Genomic DNA, 22618 nt, shown 5'->3' on the forward strand with positions numbered 1-22618 from the left:
ATGACATCCGTATCTTCAAGGAAACAAATAACCTGCCTCATGGAATTTTTCTTTTAATAGGCTTGGAGCCTGCATGGGGCAGGGGAGGGTGGGGGAGTAATATGTGTTTCCAGGAAAGAATAGAGCACGCCTTACTTTAAAGGTTTAAAGGAGCTACGCATGCACTTATTTGAAGAAAATGTACCACACAACTATGAGCTTCAACCTCTCGTCGTCATTTCAGGGAGTCCATTTAAGAGCACATGGACCCTGTTCAAGACTACAGGAGTTCTGAATACCTGTCCCTTCTCCTCACTTTCATCTCCGAAGGAAGGGACTAATTCCTGATCTACCTACTGATTCAGTGCATTCTAGTTCCATTCCATCTCTTACAAGTTTTGCATTCAAACACAGGCGCAGTTCAGTTCTTGACAAAACCCTCCCCCTGCCCCACCCCCATCACTCTCTCTTACCTTATCTGCCATTATCATAGAGGAGCCTCCGTGGATGCCCAGGATGGGGGTGAGAGTCTGAGCTGAAATGAAGTCAAGGATCTGGGCGATGGCCTCCTGATCTGTGTCGTCCGCAAACACCACGCCCTGGATCTTCCGGTCAGACATGAGATCACAGATGCGGGTGATGATGCTCTTTGGGTCTGTCTCATTCATGGCTACCAGCTCCACACGGGGGACCACGGAGAGATGGTGGAAGTCATCTTTCTCGTGGGCATCCTTGATGGCCACCTCGTCGGAAGTGCCCACGAGGATGACAGCGATGCCAATGCTGGGGGGGCTCTTCTGAGAACGAGCCCTGCTGCCTGACACGGCCAGGACAGCCAACACCAACCAGAACTTGGGAGAACAGCACTCTGCTCTGAGCTTCATCTTCAACTCGTTGACTCCCTGAAAACGCAAAGAGAGAATGGTTACATTATGACCCCACTCCATGACCTATCTTGGAAGGGGCTGGATACTGCAAGTCAAGGGCCTGATCTCCTTTCTCTGATCATCATACCCCATGTCTGTCTTCAAGCCTAGTGTCCGATCTCTCATGTCGGCTAGGCAAAATGGGAGAAAGAAAACAAAGCTTTCAAAAGCATCAGGAATCTTTAAGCAAAACCATGAAAGCTACTGCTATGGGCATCAGCAGCAAACAGAGGTAAAAGAGGGAAAGAGGACACAAGGGGTCCAGGCAATCATGCCAAGGGCACAAATGCAGGAATCTCCAAAAAGGGGTCTCGCTGGTGCTATGGAATCCCTGGCACTTCTGCCACAACCCATCCTTGAATTGCTCTTGGGCCAAGGGAATGGCAGAGACCAGGCAAATGAGCAGCAAAATGGACTCAGCAGAGGCTAGGAACAAAACATGGTCTGGATAAGCCAGCAATGGGGAGCTACAGAAACATAAGCCCCTTTACTCTATGCTCACCTCAAAGAGGACAAGAGCCTGAAGATTCTTCAACAACTCTAAGTAACTGACTTTTACAACTACTAAAACAAAACAAAACAAACAAACAAAAAAACAAGAAACACACAAAACCAATACATAGACAGTACTTTAAAAAACATCTCAATGGAGCCTAACAATTACCAACAAGGGGAAAAAAAAAAAGATATTATCATTCCCCTTTCACAGATGTTAAAGTTAAGGCTCAAAGAAGCTATAAAGTCCAACGCTGTGTACCAATTAAGTGAAACAGACATGAATCCAGATCTTCTGGCTTTTCAGCCAATTTGCATTCCATTGCATTATGCCACACTGCCTCTCCATTGTCATTTTTTGGGGTCTATTATAGTCTATTATCACAAGGAATAGGATTTTTGCTTTTTGTTTTTTGTTTTTAAGTAGGCTCAAATTCATGACCGTGAGATCAAGACCTGAGCTGAGAACAAGAGTCAGATGCCCACGGACCCCTATAAGGAATAGTTTTATTGTGAATTGTTATATCAAACTACAGTGATGTGGACAAATACTACTGATATCTAGTAATGTTAGAGCCATGTTAGAAGAATTTTCCACAGCGTCCTATAGCAGCAACTTCCTTAAGATGACTGACTCCATGTTTGCACAAATTCACCACTGTTTACCTACAACATACTCCTGCCTTTTGCTTCCCCGTATGCCCCTAAATCTTACACTGTACACCAGACTGAGGACACGGCTCCCTACAGAGCTTGGTCATTTCTCTTTACATTTCTTGCCATTCCCCAAGGGCTCTTCTTATTTAAATAGAACTCTCCCCACTTACACTGTTTTGACTTGTTTTAAATAATCATTATGGCACATCTGTTATAGTCTGTGCCCTGTGTTAGGCATTTCCTTATAAGCAATCTCTTCGTTCCTCATAGAAATCCTATAAATTAGTCACCTTTATCCCCATTTCTCAAATGGCGAAACTGAAGCTCAAAACAGTTATGTAATTTTCCCAAGGTCAGTAATATTATAATACCAGCATGCCAATACGTAAATATAGCATTTTTGTTCTCCAAGGAAATATTCTACAAACTGTACCCAAAATCAGAAGTCAGGATTCTCATTCTTCTACAAAGATCAAGGATGAAAGTGTGGCTTGATACGTCCTACTTGCTTGAAAGAAAAGGTAAAAACTTTGAGAGTTTGAGAGTTCAACCAACAGAAAGAAAACAATGAGGATATTGAAAAGAAAGATAAAGAAGCATTCGGTCTGAGCAGACTGACTGCAAAGGGCATTAAGGATTCAGGCGTGAGAGGCTGGGGACATTTTGTGGCTCAAGAAGCACAAAATCCAATCCAGTTCTTGGCAGAAAGGATTTTGGAACTCTTGCTGTGGTGCTCATCCTTCCACACTGCCAAGAAGGAGAGCTGTATTGATCGTCTATCGCTTCTGAACAAGACAAGTAGTTCAGTGGTTCTCACCTGAGCACAGCTCACTCCTGACAGTTCTCCAGGCTCTGTGAGCCCTGGAAACCCAGGCTGATGAACTGTATCCAACCTAGCAAGAGGTCCAGGGCACACAATCCTCATCCTGGAGTTTAAAGCAAAGCAATGCTGTACGGGGGTGAGCGGCACTATACATTTGGGGAAGAGAGAGAGGCTGAGCACCTCAAAGAGCTATTCGCAAAATAATAATTATAAGAATAATCTGTTCAATTCCAGAGACTGTCTCTCAAGGACAACCAAAAGATCCTGAATTTGGCAAAACCAGCAGCTAACTTCATTCCAATAATATTCTGCCCTACAGTGACAAGTCCCTAAATCAGATTCCCTCACATTGAAAAGTGGTCTACTCTGCCATGACAGTTTATTAACTTGAATGCACTCTACACTCTCCCATTTTGGTGTTTTATTTGCTCTTTTTGAAATATCTCTTGGTTTCCTCTATTTCTTCCCACACAATATATCAGACTTGGTTATGCAATGGCTAGATGTGATGCCCAAAGAATAGAACCTGGTTTTACAGTGCATTGCTTTTATACTCAGGACAGAGCAGAGCACTTTACAAAGCAATACATTAAAGCAGATACCAGCAACACAGGGGCGGTGAGACAAACAGAGAAGCTGCTTTGAATACAAACTCAATTTCGCAGCTTAGGAGGGGGTCAGTTGAGAGAAAGCATGCTGTCCATTTCTGTCCAAGGTAAGCAAAGTGCTTCTGCTCCTTTCCTGAGACAGACCACAGTGAGTCTTGATGGAGCTGCTCGATGCTGCTTTGCCCCCAAACCTCCACCAGACTTCCCTCTCCCTTGGAAGAACTGAGTGCTGTCGTTTCCGGGCTCTCACGATAGCCTGCATGTTTTTAAATACCTGCTTATTGTAATTATATGATTATGTGACTACACGTAACTGCCTATCTTAACTCGCTGGTATTCTCCTTGCAAGTAGGGGCTATTGGGCTTAGTCAGCATTTATGGAGCCCTGACCACCTGGCAGACATTGCCCTTGGTGTGGAGGATGGAAGAGGCCCAGGCTCTACCCTCCACAGTCTAAGAGAAGATACACACAAACACCCCTTCTCATTTCTGTTGGCATGCCTGGGGTCTAGCAGGGCTTCACAGACCATAGGGAAGGACTCAACAAACATAAGCCACTGAATTTCTACCATTATAAAACTGTCCACATTTGACCATTTTTATCTATAGTAATAACCTACTTTATATATGATGTATTTATAGTAACATTTGACCTGTAACTTACCATATGCCAGACTCTATTACTGCCAGCTAACTTTCATGTATTAATAAATCACATATAAACACCATAAGTCTCACTTTTCCCCTATATTATAAAGGAGGAACCTGATCTTCTGAGAGGTTAAGTACCCGACAAAGTCCACACCACTGAAAAGGGGAGGTATTAAAACGTGTCTGTCCCCAAACCCTTGCTCTTCCCTTTCTGCTGCCTCTCAATATAATAAGAGTGTATGAATAAAAGAATACAGGAATGAATGAATGAACAAAATCACCAACCAACACCCAACTGCACTGTGGCATCAGGTCCGCATGAACTAAGCCTCTGAAGATGAACCAGTCGCCCAATCCTGTCACCATGTCTTCGGCAGGGAAATCAGGATATATCCCTAACCTAAATACCTGGAAGAGGTCTTGTGAGGATCAAATGGCAGAATGTATATGGGAGTGCTTTGAAGAATAGAAAGTACTCTACAGATACAAAGGATATTACCTTTAAGTTTCTACAGAAGTTGTTCAAGGAGACTAGCTGTTTGTGAAAGCAGAAAGTCAGCATGTGGGAGGTGGGGTAAGAGAAAGGCAGGCTGAGGCTGAGAGGAATGTTAAGAAGAATGTCACAGGGGGCAAGACATATTAGCTCCTGGACAGATATAACTCCCGGAACAACATGCCCCATAATGGCCTCAGGGTAGCAGCAAGCTCAGCTCGATTACTTGGCTGCACTTGGCTTATCAGTCAAGTGAAGCAAAATTTCAGAGTCATTCAGGCCAAGGTCAGTAATGGGGAGCTCGTCACCCCCAGACCATGATAGCCAGAAATCAGGCACTGGGGTGCACAGGCAGAACCAACAGCAAAGGGGCAGGACTGGAAACATGACTACCCAGTTCCAGTCCCTCTGCTCCCTTGAGGCACAAAGTGAGGGGTCACCAGATGTCTGAGAAGCAGAAGACCCCAGCAGCTGTGGTTTGTGCCTCCAACTGGGAAACAGTAACTACAGCAGAAACCAATCCACACTTGGCCGACAGCAGCTCCAAGGGAAAATACGTCTGAGAGAGGATCTGGGCCAATCCTGTCCCCAGAGAAAACTGAGTCCTGGGGCAACACCAACAGGAAGGATAAAATGTGATTTAATAGATGATTAACTCAAATTTCCAAGCACCATCCCGTAATGCAGTCAGGACCATGCTGTTTGGAGTGAACCAATTAAGGAGACTGTGATTAGAATATGACATGCAGTGAGAGAAATGAAGATTGTAAGTGCCAGAACTAGGCATCAGGTCCAGTTTCCCAAGCTACCAATAAAAACAGGCCTTAGAATTCATAATATTAGGGAGTGTGGGGAAACAAGGAGTCTCACACGGTGTAAGTCAAGTGAAGCATAAATGAGTATAACCTTCCTGGAGGTGGGAATAGCTATCAAAATTTTAATACCAAGATACAGTCCAAATGTGAAAATATTAGAAGGGACAATGAGAGATGTCACATACAAGTACCAAAAGGTTACAATAATCATAATCATACCAGAATCTTAACATCTAGGCTTAACATGTGTGAGGTAGGAGCTAAAATACCTAAGGAGAAACAGATAAATCCAACAGACAAACTATAAGCAATGGCAGAAATGATCAAAAACACAAAGCCTGAGGGGCGCGTGGATGGCTCAGTGAGTTAAGTATCAGACTCTTGACTCTGGCTCAGGTCATGATCTTGGGGTTGTGAGATCAAACTCCGAACCAGGCTCCCAGCCGGGCATGGGGCCTGCTTTCAGATTCTCTCTCCCTCTCCCTCTCCTCCTGCCCCACCTCTCGCTGTTTGCCTCAAAAACAAAAAAAAAGGGTGCCTGGGTGGCTCAGTGGGTTAAGCCGCTGCCTTCAGCTCAGGTCATGATCTCAGGGTCCTGGGATCGAGTCCCACATCGGGCTCTCTGCTCGGCAGGGAGTCTGCTTCCTCCTCTCTCTCTCTCTGCCTGCCTCTCTGCCTACTTGTGATCTCTCTCTGTCAAATAAATAAATAAAATCTAAAAAAAAAAAAAAAACAACAACAACAACAACAACAAAATAAAGCCTGAGTCATAAGCTTGTACTAGTTCAGAAATCCAAATAAGCATGTACAATACAGAATATATATTCTTTTGAAGTACATGGAAAATATTAAGTTTACAAAAATGACTCAATAAATTCTAAAAATTCAATATGAAACAGCTGCCATTTTTCTATAACATGACTAAATTACTATGGACTCTGAGGAACTAACTGAGGGTTTTGGAGGGGAGGGGTTGGGAGGTGGTGGGTAATAGGAGGACACGTATTGTATGGAGCACCCAATGAGGTGCATAAACAATGAATTCTGGAACACTGAAAAGAAATTTAAAAAATAAATAAAAATTTTAAAAAATTTAAAAATAAAGGTAGCTAAAAAAAAATCACATATCCAAAAACCTTTTTAAAACTTAGAACCAAGTAACTCTAAAGTGACAGAAGAAATTACAAGAAACTAAAAAGTTCTTTGAACAGAGTAACAATGGAAACATTAAATATCAAAATTTCTAGGGCATAATTAAAACAATTGACAGAGAAGTCTATGCCTTTAAATATTTAAAATAAAACATAAAATGAAAAATAATTAACAATTACCTGAATCAACCTTAGGGAGAAATTAAATAATAAAGATAAAAGCATAAATTAATGAAACACAAGGTAAATGTAAGAAAAAACAAAACCAAAAACTGATTGCTTAAAAGACTATCATAGACAAAGTTCTGACAAGACAAATCACAGAAAATAGAGAGAAAATGTAAATTAAATTGACAATGAAAAGGGGACAATGTGTGTGTGTGTGTGTATGATGGAACATTTAAAATAATAAAAGTATATTATGAAAATGAATTGCTTTTAAACTTAATGTATAAATACCTAATAAAAAAAAGCAAAAGAAGGTTCAAGAAGATATAGAAAATTTGAGTACACTAATAATCATTAAAGAAAATAAAATGGTTATTAAAGTCTCCCAGTTATAATTTTCCAAAACCAGTCTACCATCCATGCACTCAGCCTTTGCCAAAATAAGAACAGGCATGCATGGTTTTATAGATGAGGACTACCAAGCTTTTTTTTTAATAATTATATTTATGTATTTTAGAGAAAGAGTGAACAAAGAGGGAGAGGAGCCAGGAGAGAGGGAGAGAGAGAATCCCAAACACACCACATGCTGAGCATGGGGCCTTACACGGGGCATGATCTCATGACTCTGAGATCATGACCTGAGCCACAATCAAAAGTTGGAAGTTTAACTGATGAGCCACCCAGATGCCCAGAGGCCTACCAAACTTTTAAGTAAGAAGTGGAGAGCCTTGTTCTTGTAAGTTGAACAAAAAAGAAAAACAAAGGAAGTTTAGTTCTAAATCCAGATAAAGTACAAGAAAAGATTATCATCTTTCACTTATAAACATAAAGGTAAAAAAAAAAAATTCCAAAGAAAATATTAGCTAAACAAACAAAAAAAAATAGTATATTTTAATAATAATAATAATCAGGGTGGCTGGGTGGCTCATTGGTTAAGTGTCTGCCTTTGACTCAGGTCATGATCCCTGGGTCCTGGAATCAAGTCCCACATAAGGCTCCCCATTCAGTGGGGTGTCTGCTTTTCCTTCTGCCCCTCTCCATGCTTGTGCTTGCTCTCTCTCTCTCTCTCTCTCAAATAAATAAAATCTTTTAAAAATTAAAATAAAAAAATAAAAATGATCATAATCATAATCAAGTGTGGTTTATACCAGGAATGTAAGGATGGCTTAACTTCAAAATATAAACCAAAATAATTTACCACCTTAATGGATTAAGGGAGATGTTTACATGACTATCTCAAAAAAAAAAACAAATGATGGAAACACACTTGATTAAGGGAAAAATCTATTTATAATATAAATGTTAGTGTATGTTTTTAAAAAATTCTTTGATACTAGGAAATGGAGAAGATGATCAATCTTTACCTGGTACAAAAATATACTAAAGACTTGATCATATTTGTTTTGGCATTCAGGAAAAAACAAGGTTAGTGCTATCACTACTACTAGAAATTTTGGTAATAAAAGAAGTCAAGAAAACAAAAGGGTTTTGTTTTTTTTTTTAAGATTTACTTATTTTAGAGAGAGGGAGAGAGAGAGTGTGTGTGAGTGAGGGGAGGGGCAGAAGGAGAGGGAGAGAGAATCTCAAGCAGATTCTCCATTGTTTGTGAAGCCTGACCCAATTTCATGGCTTCAAGATCATGACACCAGCTGAAAACAACTGAGCCACCCAGGCACCCAGAAAACAAAAGTTTTGAAGAATAAGAAGGAAAGAAAAATAAACTAGCATTATATAAAGATATGATGATTCTTTACTAGAAAATCCAATAGAATTTAAAAACTATTATTTTTAATAAGGGTAGGGTATGATTGCTGGATAAACAATACTCTTAGAAAACATCAATAGCTCTCTTTTAACCAACTAGAAAACATGATAGTCATAACAGCAAAAGAAAATCTAAACTATTTAGGAATTAACAAAGAATACATAGGAACTCTGGAGAGAACATTTGAAACTCTTTTCAGGGGTATGAAAAAAGGCTTGAACAATGTAATCATATACCTCATTCACTGATGTGATTACACTATTACAGAGTTCTGTTTTCTCCCAAATTAATCTATAACTTCAAGTCAATCCTATCAAAATTTAAAAACAAGATTTTTAAAGGAATTTTTTTAACTTATTCTAAAATGTATATGGAAGATAAAGGTATGGAAATAACTAATTAATTATATAAGATGTCCTTATCTGAGCCAGTAATAAAAGTGTGCTATGAACAAAGAAGTATGATTAACTCTACTCTGCAGAACAGATCCAAAATCAAATTTTTTAATTAATATAAATTAAATTTAAGTTCCAAGTCAATTTTGAGTCGTATTTTCTAAATTCAAATTTAGAGGAGCAGAGAAAATGCTGAACCAAAAAGGTACTTTTGACTCAGAATGCTTAGCTCAGGAAATAAATGTGTTCACCAACCATCTGATACAGAAAGTGTGAATATCACAGATGTCAAACATGTACTATCTAATGCTATTCTGAAATACAAAACCAATATATACTTCTAGCAAATGAATTACAATGCTGTCTATATATTCAGGTCATTTGGAAACCCAATTTCAATCCTCCAAATGCATTTAGGGTCTGCTAACTATCATCTAAACATCATCTAAATCTGTAGAAATAACATATAAAAGGCATGAATCTTTGATTTCAGTTGGCTTAAACCTAAAATTTCTCTCTGCATTATTATTCCCTCTGCATTGTTGTTTCCTTCAATCTCACACTATTACCATCAATCACTATGCTCTTAGAGCTTCTGAACTCTATAGACCCTGCCCTTTCTTCAGAAAGGAACCCAGTAAGAAATCCTGGTAGTTTGGGCAGTGGGGGCAGGTGTTAAGACTCTGTACTCATGAATCTGGTGATGAAAGAAAAGTCTACCTAGATATCCCATGAGCATACTGAATCCATTTTTAATGTAGTGACCAGCATGCCAATGAACAGTCCTGTTAGGGTATGTACTTATCTAAAGACACTCCTGTGCAGAACCAACCCCAAATGCATTTCAACATACTGTAGCCACAATGATTATAGAAAATCAAAGAAAACAGGGACTTAGTTAACTTGCTACTGGGAAAGTGTTTTATCAGAGAAAAGCAAGACAGATGAGAGAGGGAAAACATAGAAGTAAACCTGTGACCCAGCAGATGAACCATTAAGTCCTCTTAAACAACGCAGGCAAGAATGCCCTTTCCGAAGACCACCAGTCCTTTCAACCCCTGTGTGAAGACACCCTCATCACTGCAAAGGACTAATGTCGCACTAAATTCCTTGGCAGATAAATTTTCTTTCTTAGGACTTCTGCTGAATAAGAGCCTTCTTGTTCTTATTTGGTCCAAGCCGACCTACCATCTGAGCACTTTCCTTGTCCTACAACACTTCCAGTGGCTAAATCTGGGCTTTTTGATCTGAGCTGTTCCTTCCTGCTTTATGTACAAAGCAAAAGGATTGCTTCTACTGTCACCCAAGTTCTTAACACAAGGGTTGCACAGATAACTAACAAAGGATTATAAATCACTTTCTGTGTGTGCATTTTAATAGAAATGTGTAATACAAACGTAGATGATTATCTGTACTCTCACCAGCAACAGTTCATTCATGGGTTTTTTTTCCCCCTTTAATATTCTGCAAGAGCAGACACCAAAATTGTTCAAAGTTTCTCTTCTAACATCTGCACATGGTTCTTAATTATAATTAATTCATATGCCTCAAAGGACAGTGTGGGCAGCCCTGCTGAAATCCAAACCTTTTGAAACCTGATTCTGATGACTACCATTTGGCAGCTGATTAGGGCAATTGCATATATTGGTTTAACAGCAAAATAGCATTTCCAAGTGTTAAGAAAAATTATTGGCTTGTCACTGACTATTAAGGAGGAGGGGGATGAGCAGTGCAAATGGGTGATGGATGACAAAAAGAGAAGCACAGGACAGAGCAGCAGGAAAATCTCAACTGGGAAGGAGGTCAAAGGAAGATACCAGAAGGGCAACTGTGAGCCAGGGATGGGGCTGGGCTCTAGACCTATAGACACTTACCAAGAAACACTGGTGTTCTCAGGTACAAATAAATAACCTGTGTTAAAAAAAAAAAAAAAGAAAAGAAAAAAAGAAAGAAAAAGAAAAAACCTAAGTAATGGGTGTTGAAAATGGCCATGTCCAAGTCCCCCAAGGTGACCTGCTCCACTGCTTCAGTATATTCCAGCCACTATAACCATCAACAAAACCTCTACTGTAAACCACAGTGCCACCAAGCAACAAGAATCTTGCTGTGTTGTGCTGGGCAGAAGAAAGCTGTGGAGTTAAAAACACATGCTTTACACTTACTGCTAGCTTGCTGTGCAATCTTGGGTGGGTTTTCTTGGCCTCTCTGACCCTCCACCCACTCATCTGTAAAACGTGAGACTCGTTGCTGCTTTCACAAGATTCTGGTGAAGACTGGCTGATTTGACAAGTGTTTATTGAATGTTTTCTGTGTGCCAGATAACATGCTACAAGGTGAATCCAACACTGAATGTGATACAATCTACAAGAAGCCTTCAGTATCATGGCCAAGACAGAAAAAAGGCAGGAAATTACAGTATGATGTGACAAGAGCTATAATAGAGCATGCCCAGGGCACCACAGAGGTCCACCTAATTCTGCCTGGGATATCAGGAAGAAACAATACACCAAAATTACAAAAATAACAAAATATACGGGACGCTTGTATGGTATGGTTGGTTAAGTGTCCAGCTCTTGATTTCAGCTCAGGTCTTGATCTCAAAGTCATGGGATCCAGCTTCACCTGAGTCAGTCTCTGCACTTCGGGGTTGGGGATAGGGGAGTCTGCTGGAGATTCTCTCTCCCTCTCCCTCTGCCCTTCCCTGCCTCTCTCCCCAACCCCCTCATTCAAATAAATAAGTAAATAAATAAATAAATAAATCCTTCAAAATATATATATAACAAAATATTAGTTAGAAGGGTATTATGACACAGTGAAGAAAGCAAGCCACTGATGTTTGCCATGGAAATTTACATCCACAGAAGTGTGTTAGAATCCCATGGAACTTTGCTTTAAGTGATACTATGCATACAGAGTTCATTTCTAGTGTTTCAGAGAACTGCACTAAATTCTCAGTATTATTTTTGACTTTTTAAGGGCTGTACTATAATAAGAGTAGGTACTATCTTCCTGTTAAAATCTAATTACACATGCCTTAGAATTTTCTAAGACAGTCCCTTGGATCCTGTGAATGTGAACTTTGCTATAATACCTGCTAATAAAATGATACTGACACAAGCGCAGGAAAAAAGATCTAGAAGTCAAAGAGATCTAGAACTGAAATCTGGACTTGACACTTTGTGGGGAGGGGAGCCAATAACTTAAATTATCCAGACCTCGTTTTCTTCATTAAAAAATGGGGGTGTTTATCCTCACCTCACAGAGTTGTTGTGAATATTAAACAATTTACTTGAAAGCAACCAGCAAATAGTAGGTACCTGACATTTATTCATTGAATGTGAATATACTTTGTTCAGAGGGAGAGAAGGACTTTCTTTTGTCTCAAATTACTTAGAAAGGAGTCTCTCTCTCACACCATCCTCTTTTGCTTCCACAATTTCCACTGACCTTAGAAATGGGCTGTTTTAGAAAGTTAGCCTAGCTTCACACTTATGAGAATGTCAGATAGATAGATGGAGGGAGGGAGGGATGGATGGACAGATAGATGGATAGATAGATGCACAGTTGCATAGATGGATGGATGGACAGATAGATGGATGGATAGATAGATGCACAGTTGTACAGATGGATGGATGGATGGATGGATAGACAGGTAGATAGATATCTCAAGCATGAATATCAAGGGCTAGCAAGGTTGTAGAATGCATGTGAGACTCTCATACATCACTGTGGTTATGAATGGTGTACACACTCTGGAAGACTGTTTTTAGAATTCAAATAATGTTGAACAAGTTTACCGTGTAGACTGGCTCTCCAAGGTATTTACCTAACCAATGTGAAAACTTTTACTCTGCGAAACACTGCATGCAACTGTTTAAACAATACCTTTTCAGAGTTGCCAAAAACTGAAAACCATTTATATATCTTTCAGTGGATTAGTACATAAACTATGGTACAAATAGCCAGGCACTACCCAATGATAAAGAGAGCTACTGAGGCACACAACAACATGGGTGAATCTCAAAGGCAAAATGGTGACTGAATAGAATCAGATTTAAAATGTTGTATATGGCATAATACCATGTATATAAACATTCTCAGGAAGATTAAAAATGACACCAATGGAGAACATACCAATGGTTGTCACATGTCAAAACATATTAGGGTTTGGGGAGGGTGTGGCTATAAAATGGCAGCAAGAGGGAGTTCTGATACCCTAACTGTGCCGATAAATCTAAACCAGTGTTTTAAAAATCACAAGCCTCGGGGCGTCTGGGTGGCTCAGTGGGTTAAGCCGCTGCCTTCAGCTCAGGTCATGATCTCAGGGTCCTGGGATCGAGTCCCACATCGGGCTTTCTGCTCAGCAGGGAGCCTGCTTCCCTCTCTCTCTCTCTACCTGCCTCTCTGTCTACTTGTGATCTCTCTCTGTCAAATAAATAAATAAAATCTTAAAAAAAAAATTAAAAAAAAAATAAAAATCACAAGCCTGTATATTTTTTAAAGTCAATTTTACTGTATATTAATTTAGAAAGTCAAGTGATATTACTAAAATTATTCTCTAAAAAACTAGTCTATAAGTAATAAACTGATATCCAATATAAATAATATTTAAGTCCTCCCACTGGGAGCACCTACTTCCTCCTTCTCCCCACCAGCCACCAAACAACCATCAAATTTTGTGCAAAGTAATATAACAACTTCAGCGACATCAAAACACTCACATCATCACTCACTAACAATGATTCTCCCTGCATGGAGTACAGGAAAGGCAAACCCAAGTCTCACTACTCTGGCTAGTAAGATGTCTTTACAGCAAACCTTAATGAAGTTAAGGCAAAGATTACGTCCATGTTCCTTGTCTATCTCCCATTCCTAGCAGAGTGCCTGGCATAGGGCAGGTGCTCTATAAACATTTTTTGATGACAGCTCATGAATAAACTAATGAATGAGTACCTAAGAATACCACAATGAATTGCCTGTCTCCAGCAATACTGACATAGAAATGAAGGCACTGTTTTAGGTCTTTCACTCCCTAAGGCTTATAACATGAAGGAAAATACTACCAACCCCAACACCATTTCCAATTTCTTGATACCATATAGGAATCATTCCTAGGTCAAAGTTGTTAGCTGATAATTGCTTAGGTACCTGAGTGTTTATCTGCATGTGTACATACTTATGTGAATCAATGCCTGTATGAAAGACTTATGCATATGTACATAATCAGCCCTCTTACTCTTGGCCTCTGAGTTCTAAGATGATTCTGCTGATGAAACACAGCAGCCATATGTGATTCCACCTTCACTTGGAGCCTACATTTAAAACAAGATGCTGAGGCCATAAAAGACTTCACAGAAAGCACAAGAGCAGGGCCGGAATCAGTAGGGAACAAAAGCTACACTATTCAAGCTGGCTGTGTATTAGGCCAACTCTAGACATACTCATATATTCCTTAATATAAAATGCAAGTTTTATTACTACCATCTATAGACATATTTGTTGACCACACAACCAATCATAACTGAACTCTGACCTTGTTTAAATCCCTCTAACAACACATGTGGAATTGAGCATCTCCTCAGAGAATTAATCATAAATTGAAACATGACTCTAATTTTCCTTCCTCTTCTTCCTCTCTTCCCCTTCCTCTCAGATTACTCTATAACAATGCTGTAGCAGAGGGACACAGAACTGAAGATCAGGAATCTCAAGCCCAGTAACAATTTTGCCACCAACCAGCCACGTGACTTAGAAAGAATTACTCAAACGCTCTGTGGCTCTATTTCCTTATCAAGGAAGAACGGTTGGTTGCTCTCCGAGTCTCTTCTAGCTTTAAAAAATCTGTAAATCCCTCCATCTTCCATTTTCCCCTCATGCTCAATGCTCTACTTTTCTTGACTCTGAGCCTTGGGAGGCAGACCTGTCTGAAGCCCATCAACAAGCTTCCTCATTGTCTGGCTTCTAGTTGGGTTTGACCAATGGAGTGCACCAGCTAGAGCTCAGGGGAACAAAAAGACCAGTCTAGGGCATTTACCATTCATTCTTCCTTCCCTACAGGTCTGCTATGGGTTGGTTGTATCACGTGACTAAAGATCACAGTTTCCCTAAAATGACTTTCTCCACATGGCTCTCTCCACACAGCACCCTCTCCAGATTCCAGAAATTGCTCCCACTTTCCTCCTCGGAGACTGCAGATGGTAAGAACTATACCAAGTTGCTTCTAGCTCTGGGACACTGCATTACTTCTCGTAGTTTCTATGCACTGTCCACATCTTGGTAAACAGTCATTTTTTTAACTCAATTCAAACTAAACCAATTCAGGGTGTCATCTGTTTCCTGCTCTAATCATAAATAATATAGATTCCTCCCACATTCCATGAGAATGCTTAGGTACCTCTCTTAGCTTCAAAACAGCAGAAACAGAATTTGATTCGACCACCACCCCCCACTAGAATAAAGTATAGCCTCTCTTGATAAAGCTTTCTGCTTATGCTCAAGCCCTGGTTAGCAGCATCATAAGCAGCAATGCTCTCCAAGTGCCCAGCCCTCTGCAAAGGATGGATAAACATCTGTAGAATATTCTAAGAGAACAGCCTTTAGAAGAGAACATTTTGAGAGTGAGGAATGTTAAAAAAAAAAAAAATCGGGAATCAGAAAAACACACCAAGCAATTATCAGAATGACTACAAAGCACAGTCCAGAGAAAGGCAGAACATTTTCATGAAGGAAAATGTGGTCATTAAATGGGACTTCACACTGCTGAAGAAACAGACTGGTTAATGAAACCCTAACATCTTTTTTTTTTTTTTTTTTTAATTTTCTCTTTGATTTGGTTGGAATCTGCTGCAAGGGAAAAAAAATGGATTCTAGAATCAATTTTCCCTGACAAATTATAAGCCAAAGCATAAACCAAGAAATACAGTAACACAAGAAAACACAAAGGCGATACTTCAAGTCAATATGTGACGGTTCACTTGGCATTTTTTCCCTTAATATGCAGAAATTAAAACAGAAGAATGAAAAAATGTCTGAATCCTTGCTGTAACCCTAATAATGGAGTCACAAGTTGGTGACCCTTCAAATTTTATATTGTTTTAAAGAACACACATAGCCACTGTCTCTGAATCTGGAACTTTTATACTGCTGGAACAGCATGTATATCTGGCCTGAACTACCATGTCCGCCATCATCACAGAAATGGCAGGGACAACAGGCACGGTCTGCACTCCTTCCCATGCCCCACGAAGGCCAAACGAAGCTCCTGCCTAACCCAACTCCATTACGAGCCATGCCGGAATCCATGGGCAGAGGTCTAGACATCCACATACCAGGAGTGTACTCAGGGTATCTCTGACTTTCCAATATTAACTTAGATTTTCATATATAAGACAGATGCTTCTGTGGTGATCATTTCACAGTATATGTAAGTCAAGTCGTTCTGCTATCTCCCATTATATCTCTGTAAATGGGAGAAAATTAGAATTTGAGAGCAGGATCTTGACTTACAACCCCACACCAGAGCTCCAATCCCTTTCACCTCAAAAATCCAATGAATCAACAAATCCTTATTGAGGCCCAAGGTGTGAATCACAGTGAGGTGTTCCAAGGAGGCTGGGCCTGGCATCTGCCCACAGGGACACGTACCCGGGCACTGAGACAAGACACACCCGGTTCCCCCAACCCTGGAATGACGCATGGCAGGAAGGTAAGCAGGGAAACACTGCTCTGGGCTTGAGTCCTGAGGACGACTTCATCCGGAAGCAGCTCTGAGGGAATATAAGGTGAGGAGGACATGGGCCCGAGTGAAGGCACCCAAGTGAGGCGACACTAAGGCAGAAAAGTAGGGAGGCACAAAGCTTGTCAGGGATGGGCAACAGCATGACCTGGCCAGCAGCTAGAGTCCATGGAAAGGGCAGTCTGGGGATAAGGCTGAAAAGATATGCACAGGAATGTGGGTGCTCGGCGAAGGTGCTTAGAGACTCACTGCCAAAGTGGCAACAAAAGGAGATACAAGCACGCATGGGTGGCTCAGATGGTTGAGCATCTGTCTGCCTTCAGCTCAGGTCATGATGCCAGGGTCCTGGGATCGAGTCCCATGTTGGACTCCCTGCTCAGCAGGCTGTCTGCTTCTCCCTCTGCCCCTGCCCTTGCTTGCTGCTTGTGCTCTCTCTTTCTCTCTCAAAGGAAGTCTTTTTGTTAAAAAAAAAAAAAAAAGGAGATAACAAGAACAGGAAGGAAGGGAAGGAACAGACCTCCATCACTACACCCAGTTCATTCTCAACTTCCAAGGCGAAGGAAATGGCAGCTGCCTTGAAGAGTTGTTTGGGACATCAGCGGGGCTGACTTACTACAGCACCCAAAGTCCACGTCTGCCTCCTGGTAACAGTGCCATGGTTAGAAGTTAAGACCCCAATTTCATAAGGATTAAGAAACCGAAGCACTTATGAAATGTCATTCAGGGAAGTTCCTGATGGAAAGAGTATACATGGAAACAGTCCTCTTCTCCACGCGAATGTTTCCCTGTGGTGACGAGAAGCTAAATATGGCTACCCTGGGCTACTGCCTGCACCTGTCTGGGAACTCCACACTCCTCTTTCCCCTCACCTCCATCCTGAGTCTACTCCCCCAGCTCTTCTGTGTGTTCCTGTCACCAGCCTCTTCAGCCTCATTGAAACTCTCACGGAAACCCCACAGCCTCACCTCACGAAGGGATGAAACCCTTCATCCTCAGGCCACCTTTGTATACTTTTCAGCTCCTCTCTGGCCTCACTCTGGCTGATGTGTGTGCACATGTGTGTGTAAAAGAGAGAAAGAATGTCTCATCTTCACTCATTCTGTCTTTCCTACTCCATCCCCTTCATCTCATGCCTCACCTTGCTTCTCACATATCTTCTCTTTTTCTTCACATTTCCTTTTCTGGAGTTCTTTCTGAGTGCTTTCACCCTTTTATCCACGCCATTTGATTAGAACTACCTGGACACAAGTCACAAGTCACACGTGTGGGAACAATTCTAGCTGCCTCTTTTTTTTCTGCTGTTATAATTGTCCCTGGATGTGTTGACAAGATGTATCATTTGCTTCTTCCCCGTTGCCCCATCCCTCCCGCCACCTGCCCTTTCTGCATCTCCTAAGTCAGCCCACACCTGGCAGCCTTTTGCTCTACTCTCTAACTTTCTCTGGACCACTCTTTCTTTCCTCACCCTGCCTCTCCAGAGGGCTTCGTTTCTACTCAGCATTTAACCACAACCCTCCACTTTCCTGTTCCCCAACCCAGCCTGTGACTCAAATCCTCCTCATTCCTAAGCTATAAAGAGAGGACTAGTTTTACACCTGTATCCATCTCTTTGGTTAACTGCCCTCACTTCAAGGTTAACACATCTGAAATGTTTCCACAGCTCCTCAGGTGCCCTTGTCCTTTCCCCTTGCCTAATTCATGTACAGGTCTAAGACAAACCCTCAGTTTTAGCACCAAAATCTTCCTTCATCACCTGATGCAATGTCCTAATGGTTTCACACAACCATCTTTTCCTCTGACTTCTTCTCACACTCCACATCAAAATGTCCCCACTGGAATGACCTTCCTCTGTTGACAAAACTATGTTTGTCTATCTTTAAACCCTGACATCTTCTTTCCTATTCTCCTCTTCCCTTCAGAATCTACTTGGAGATACAGGGATATGGGCCGATGGGACATAACTGATCCAGCCTGGGCTCCACAGAGTTTAATGAAAGGAGCTGCTAAGTCTTTACCCTTGCATCTAATTAATCATTCATGCCTTGAAATTCAGTCATTCTTCCACAAGTCATGTGATTATTCATTCCCACACCAATTCTCCAAATTTCCATCTGTCTCCTCATCAAGAGTCAACATGGCTCTTTCTTTCACAAATTTCTCTAGGAGACAGACAAAGAAATAATGCAGGGATCAACTAGTTATATATGACACAAAGAGTACGTGTCACATTTGCCAAGAGGAAGGGGACAGAGTGGGTGCCACAGGGTGACTCTGGGCTTATCGAGAGCATTTTCCCAGGAGACCTGTACTTCAGAGGAAGCAGAAGAGCTCTGGTCGGGGATGTGTGAGAGCAGGGAGGCAGGTGAGCTAAACATCAGGAAGCTCCCTGGGATTGGTGTAGACCAGAGAATAAGTATAAGGCACCAAAGCAGGAAATCCTAGCTAATCCAGGAGAAGAAAGAACAGCCAAGTCAGTCATAATAACAAACAATTTTTTTTTCAAATTTGGCAAATATGATTTTTTTTTCTTAAAGAGGCATCGAGAAATAGTGGGAAAAGTCCTGGATTTGAAATAAGACTTACTATGTGACCTTAAGCTCATCACTTGGTCTCAATGAACCTCAGAGAAGTAGCTCATCTCCAAAACATGAATAACAATGCCTATTTCTGAGGGTTGTGAGACTTACAGGAGAAAATGGGTATGGATGTAGCTTACAAATTGAAAGGCACTATGTGAGTATATAGGTTTGTTATTATTAAATGGTACTAACAAATTATTCACTCATACCTTTACCAGCATGTAAATTTTAACTAATAATAAAATTTTGGGGGGTCAATTATACCAAGGTATAAGTTGCACACATTAAAATTTGCCGGGTCAAGAAGGAACCTGGTGGCTCAGTCAGTTAAGCATCTGACTCCTGTTTTGGGCTCAGGTAATGATCTCAGGGTTGTGAGATCAAGCCCCGCATGGGGCTCCAAGCTCAGCAAGGAGTCTGCTTGAGATTCTCTCTCTCCCAAAATAAAGAAATTTCTTTTGATTTTTAGTATTTATTTATTTATTGGAGAGAGAGAGGAGAGCATGAGCAAGTGTGTGTGTGTGCATGGCAGAGGGAAAAGGAGAGAAGGGGAGGGAGAGAGAAAAGCAAACTCCCCACCCAGCATGGAGCCAAGTCCGGGATCAATCAACCACACAATCTTGACATCATAACCTGAGCTGAAACCAAGAGTCAGATGTTCAACTAAGTAAGCGCCCCAGGCAACTCAAATAAAGCAATTAAAAAAAGAAAAAGAAAACAAACTTTTCCCTTTCAGGTATATAGTTCTATAAGTTTTGACAAACTATGCAGTATGTAAGCACCACCATAATCGAGACATAGAATATTACCATCACCATCTTAATAGTGGTGAGAGAATTGTATGCTATTATGGTAATTAATATTACCATATTACCATCACCATAAATCATCATCAGGGAACCCAAAACGTTCCCTGTGCCCCCTTGTAATTAATACCTTCTGCACTTTTTCACCCCCTGGCAACCACTGATCTGACTGCTGTCCCCATAATTTTGTCTCTTCCAAAATATACTGTACATGGAACCACCATACCCTATGCAGCCTTTTTAATCAGATTTCCTTCACTTGAAATAATGGCTTTTGAGCGTCCTCAATGCTGTTGTAAGGATCAGCACTTTCTCCTTTTTAATTAGCAAGTGATATTCCTTTGTACGGATGTGCCACAATAAGTCGATCCATTCACTGTAGATGGACATTTAGGGTGTTTCCACTCCTGGTGATTACGGATAAAGCTGCTACAGCATTCACATGTAGTTCTCACTGTAAACATGTTTTCATTTCTCTTAAGAGGATGCCTAGGGTTGGGAATGCTGGGCTACATGGTAAGAACAATTTTAACTTTTAAACAGACTTTTCCAAAGTGGCTACACCATTTTGTATTCCCACTGGTAGTTCTTCCATATTTTTGCCAACACTTGGTCTTATAGCTTCCTTCCTCTCCTTCCTTCTTTCCCTTCCTTTCCTTTTCCCTTTCCCTTTCTTCCTTCCTTCTCTTTTTTTTTTTCAAACATCATCCATCCTACAGGATGTTTAGTATATCTCATTGTGATTTTGATATGAATTTACTGCCAGCTAATAATGATGAGGATGTTTTCAAGTGCTTGTTTACTATTGTCTCTGTCCTGGCTAAATGTCTTTTGCCCATTTTTTAATTGGGTTGTTTGTCTTACTGTTGAGTTGTGAGGTTTCTTTATAAATTCTAGAAACAATATCTTTATGTATGTATTTTGTACATATTTTCTCCTGCTCTGTGGCTTATCTTATCATTTCCTCAACAATGCCTTTCAAAGAACAGAAGTTTTTATTATTAATGAGCTCAATTTATTAATTTTTTCTTTTATGGTCATGCTCTTTGATATCTAGTTAATCCTTCCCTAAACCAAAGACACAAAATTTTTTCTCCCAAAGACATAAATATTTTTAAAGACTTTATTTATTTATTTATTTATTTGAGAGAGTGAGAGAGCACAAGTGGGGGGGCAGGCAGAGGTAGAGGAGTAAGGAGAATACCTGCTGAGCGGTACTCAATCCCGGGATCCTGGGGTCATGACCTGAGCAGGCAGATGATTAACCGACTGAGCCACCCAGGCGCCCTAGTTTTGTATTTTCTAGTGATAGTTCTATGACACATTCTAAGTTAATTTTTCACATAGCATACAATTCTCTCTTTTTTGTCAAAATAAATTGACTATATATGTGTGGGTCTACCTATGAGCTCTCTTCAGCCTGACTGATCTTTATGTCTATTCTTATGACAATACCACATTATCCTGATTACTGTTGCTTTGTAGTAAGTCTTATAATCAGACAATATCTGTCCTCCAATGTTACCCTTTTATTCAAATTGTTCTGACTTCTTTTGCTTTTCAGGATAAATATTAGAATCAGCTGTCAATTTCTACAAAAAATATCTTGCTGGGATTTTTATTGTGCTTGTGCTGGGTCTAGACAAAAATTTGAGAGCTAATATCTCAATACTAAGTCAGATATTTTATAAAATTTACCCCTAAAAATCTCTTTTTTTTTTTTTTTTTTTTTTTGGATTGAAATAGGCTTATTGTAGGAGGAGCAACCAAAAGAAATTAGGGATTTCTTTTCCCTTTTTTTTATTTAAAAATTTTTATTTATTTATTTGACAGACAGAGATCACAAGTAGGCAGAGAGGCAGGCAGAGAGAGAGGAGGAAGCAGGCTCCCTGCTAAGCAGAGAGGCCAATGTGGGGCTCGATCCCAGGACCCCAGGGATCATGACCTGAGCGGAAGGCAAAGGCCTCAACCCACTGAGCCACCCAGGTGCCCCTCCCTTTTTTTTTTTTTTTTTTTTTTGAGGTATAGTGATTCAGTATTTGTATATGAATGTTTCAGATGTCATAATTTATTTTTATATTGTAATTCCTAATTATTTATTGATAGAATATATAAGTACAATTAATTTTTATATATTGACATTGTATCCTGTGATCTCACTAAACTTCCTTATTTTTTAGTAGTGGGTTTTTTGGTATATTCTTTGCCACCTTCTACCCAAATGATCACAAATAAGGAGTTTTATTTTTTTTCCTTCTACTTCTTTTTCTAGTTTTATTAAACTAAGACCTCCAATACAATTTTTCACAGGAAAGGTACAAGGAACATCCTGTTTTGTTCCTAATCTTAGAGGTAAAGCATTCAGTCTTTCAGCATGAAGTAGGATATTACTTGTAGGGCTTTTGTGGATGTCTTTTTTCAGGTTAAGGAAGTTCCTTTCCATTTCTAGTGTAACAAAATCTTTTAATTGTGCATATGTATATATAATCAGGGTTTATATTTTTGTTGTTGTTGTTACTGGTTTCCTTCACTGAAAATATTTTTTCCATCTTTGCTTCAAGAGTCCTTCTAT

At 40.3% G+C, this 22618-nt stretch overlaps 1 protein-coding gene across 5 annotated transcripts in view; it reads right to left on the bottom strand.

The window, feature by feature from the left end:
- Window positions 1-22618, bottom strand: part of GRIN2B (glutamate ionotropic receptor NMDA type subunit 2B) — a 407609-nt gene that overhangs the window by 281723 nt on the left and 103268 nt on the right. For all 5 annotated transcript variants that reach the window (XM_032347390.1, XM_032347392.1, XM_032347391.1 and 2 more), the window contains one exon: window positions 453-881. In XM_032347390.1, the coding sequence (XP_032203281.1) occupies window positions 453-863 (411 nt within the window). In that variant the 5' untranslated portion in view covers window positions 864-881. The remainder of the gene's footprint in view (window positions 1-452; window positions 882-22618) is intronic.

The sequence above is a fragment of the Mustela erminea genome, chromosome 6, assembly GCF_009829155.1.
Source record: "Mustela erminea isolate mMusErm1 chromosome 6, mMusErm1.Pri, whole genome shotgun sequence".
NCBI classification, from domain to species: domain Eukaryota; kingdom Metazoa; phylum Chordata; class Mammalia; order Carnivora; family Mustelidae; genus Mustela; species Mustela erminea.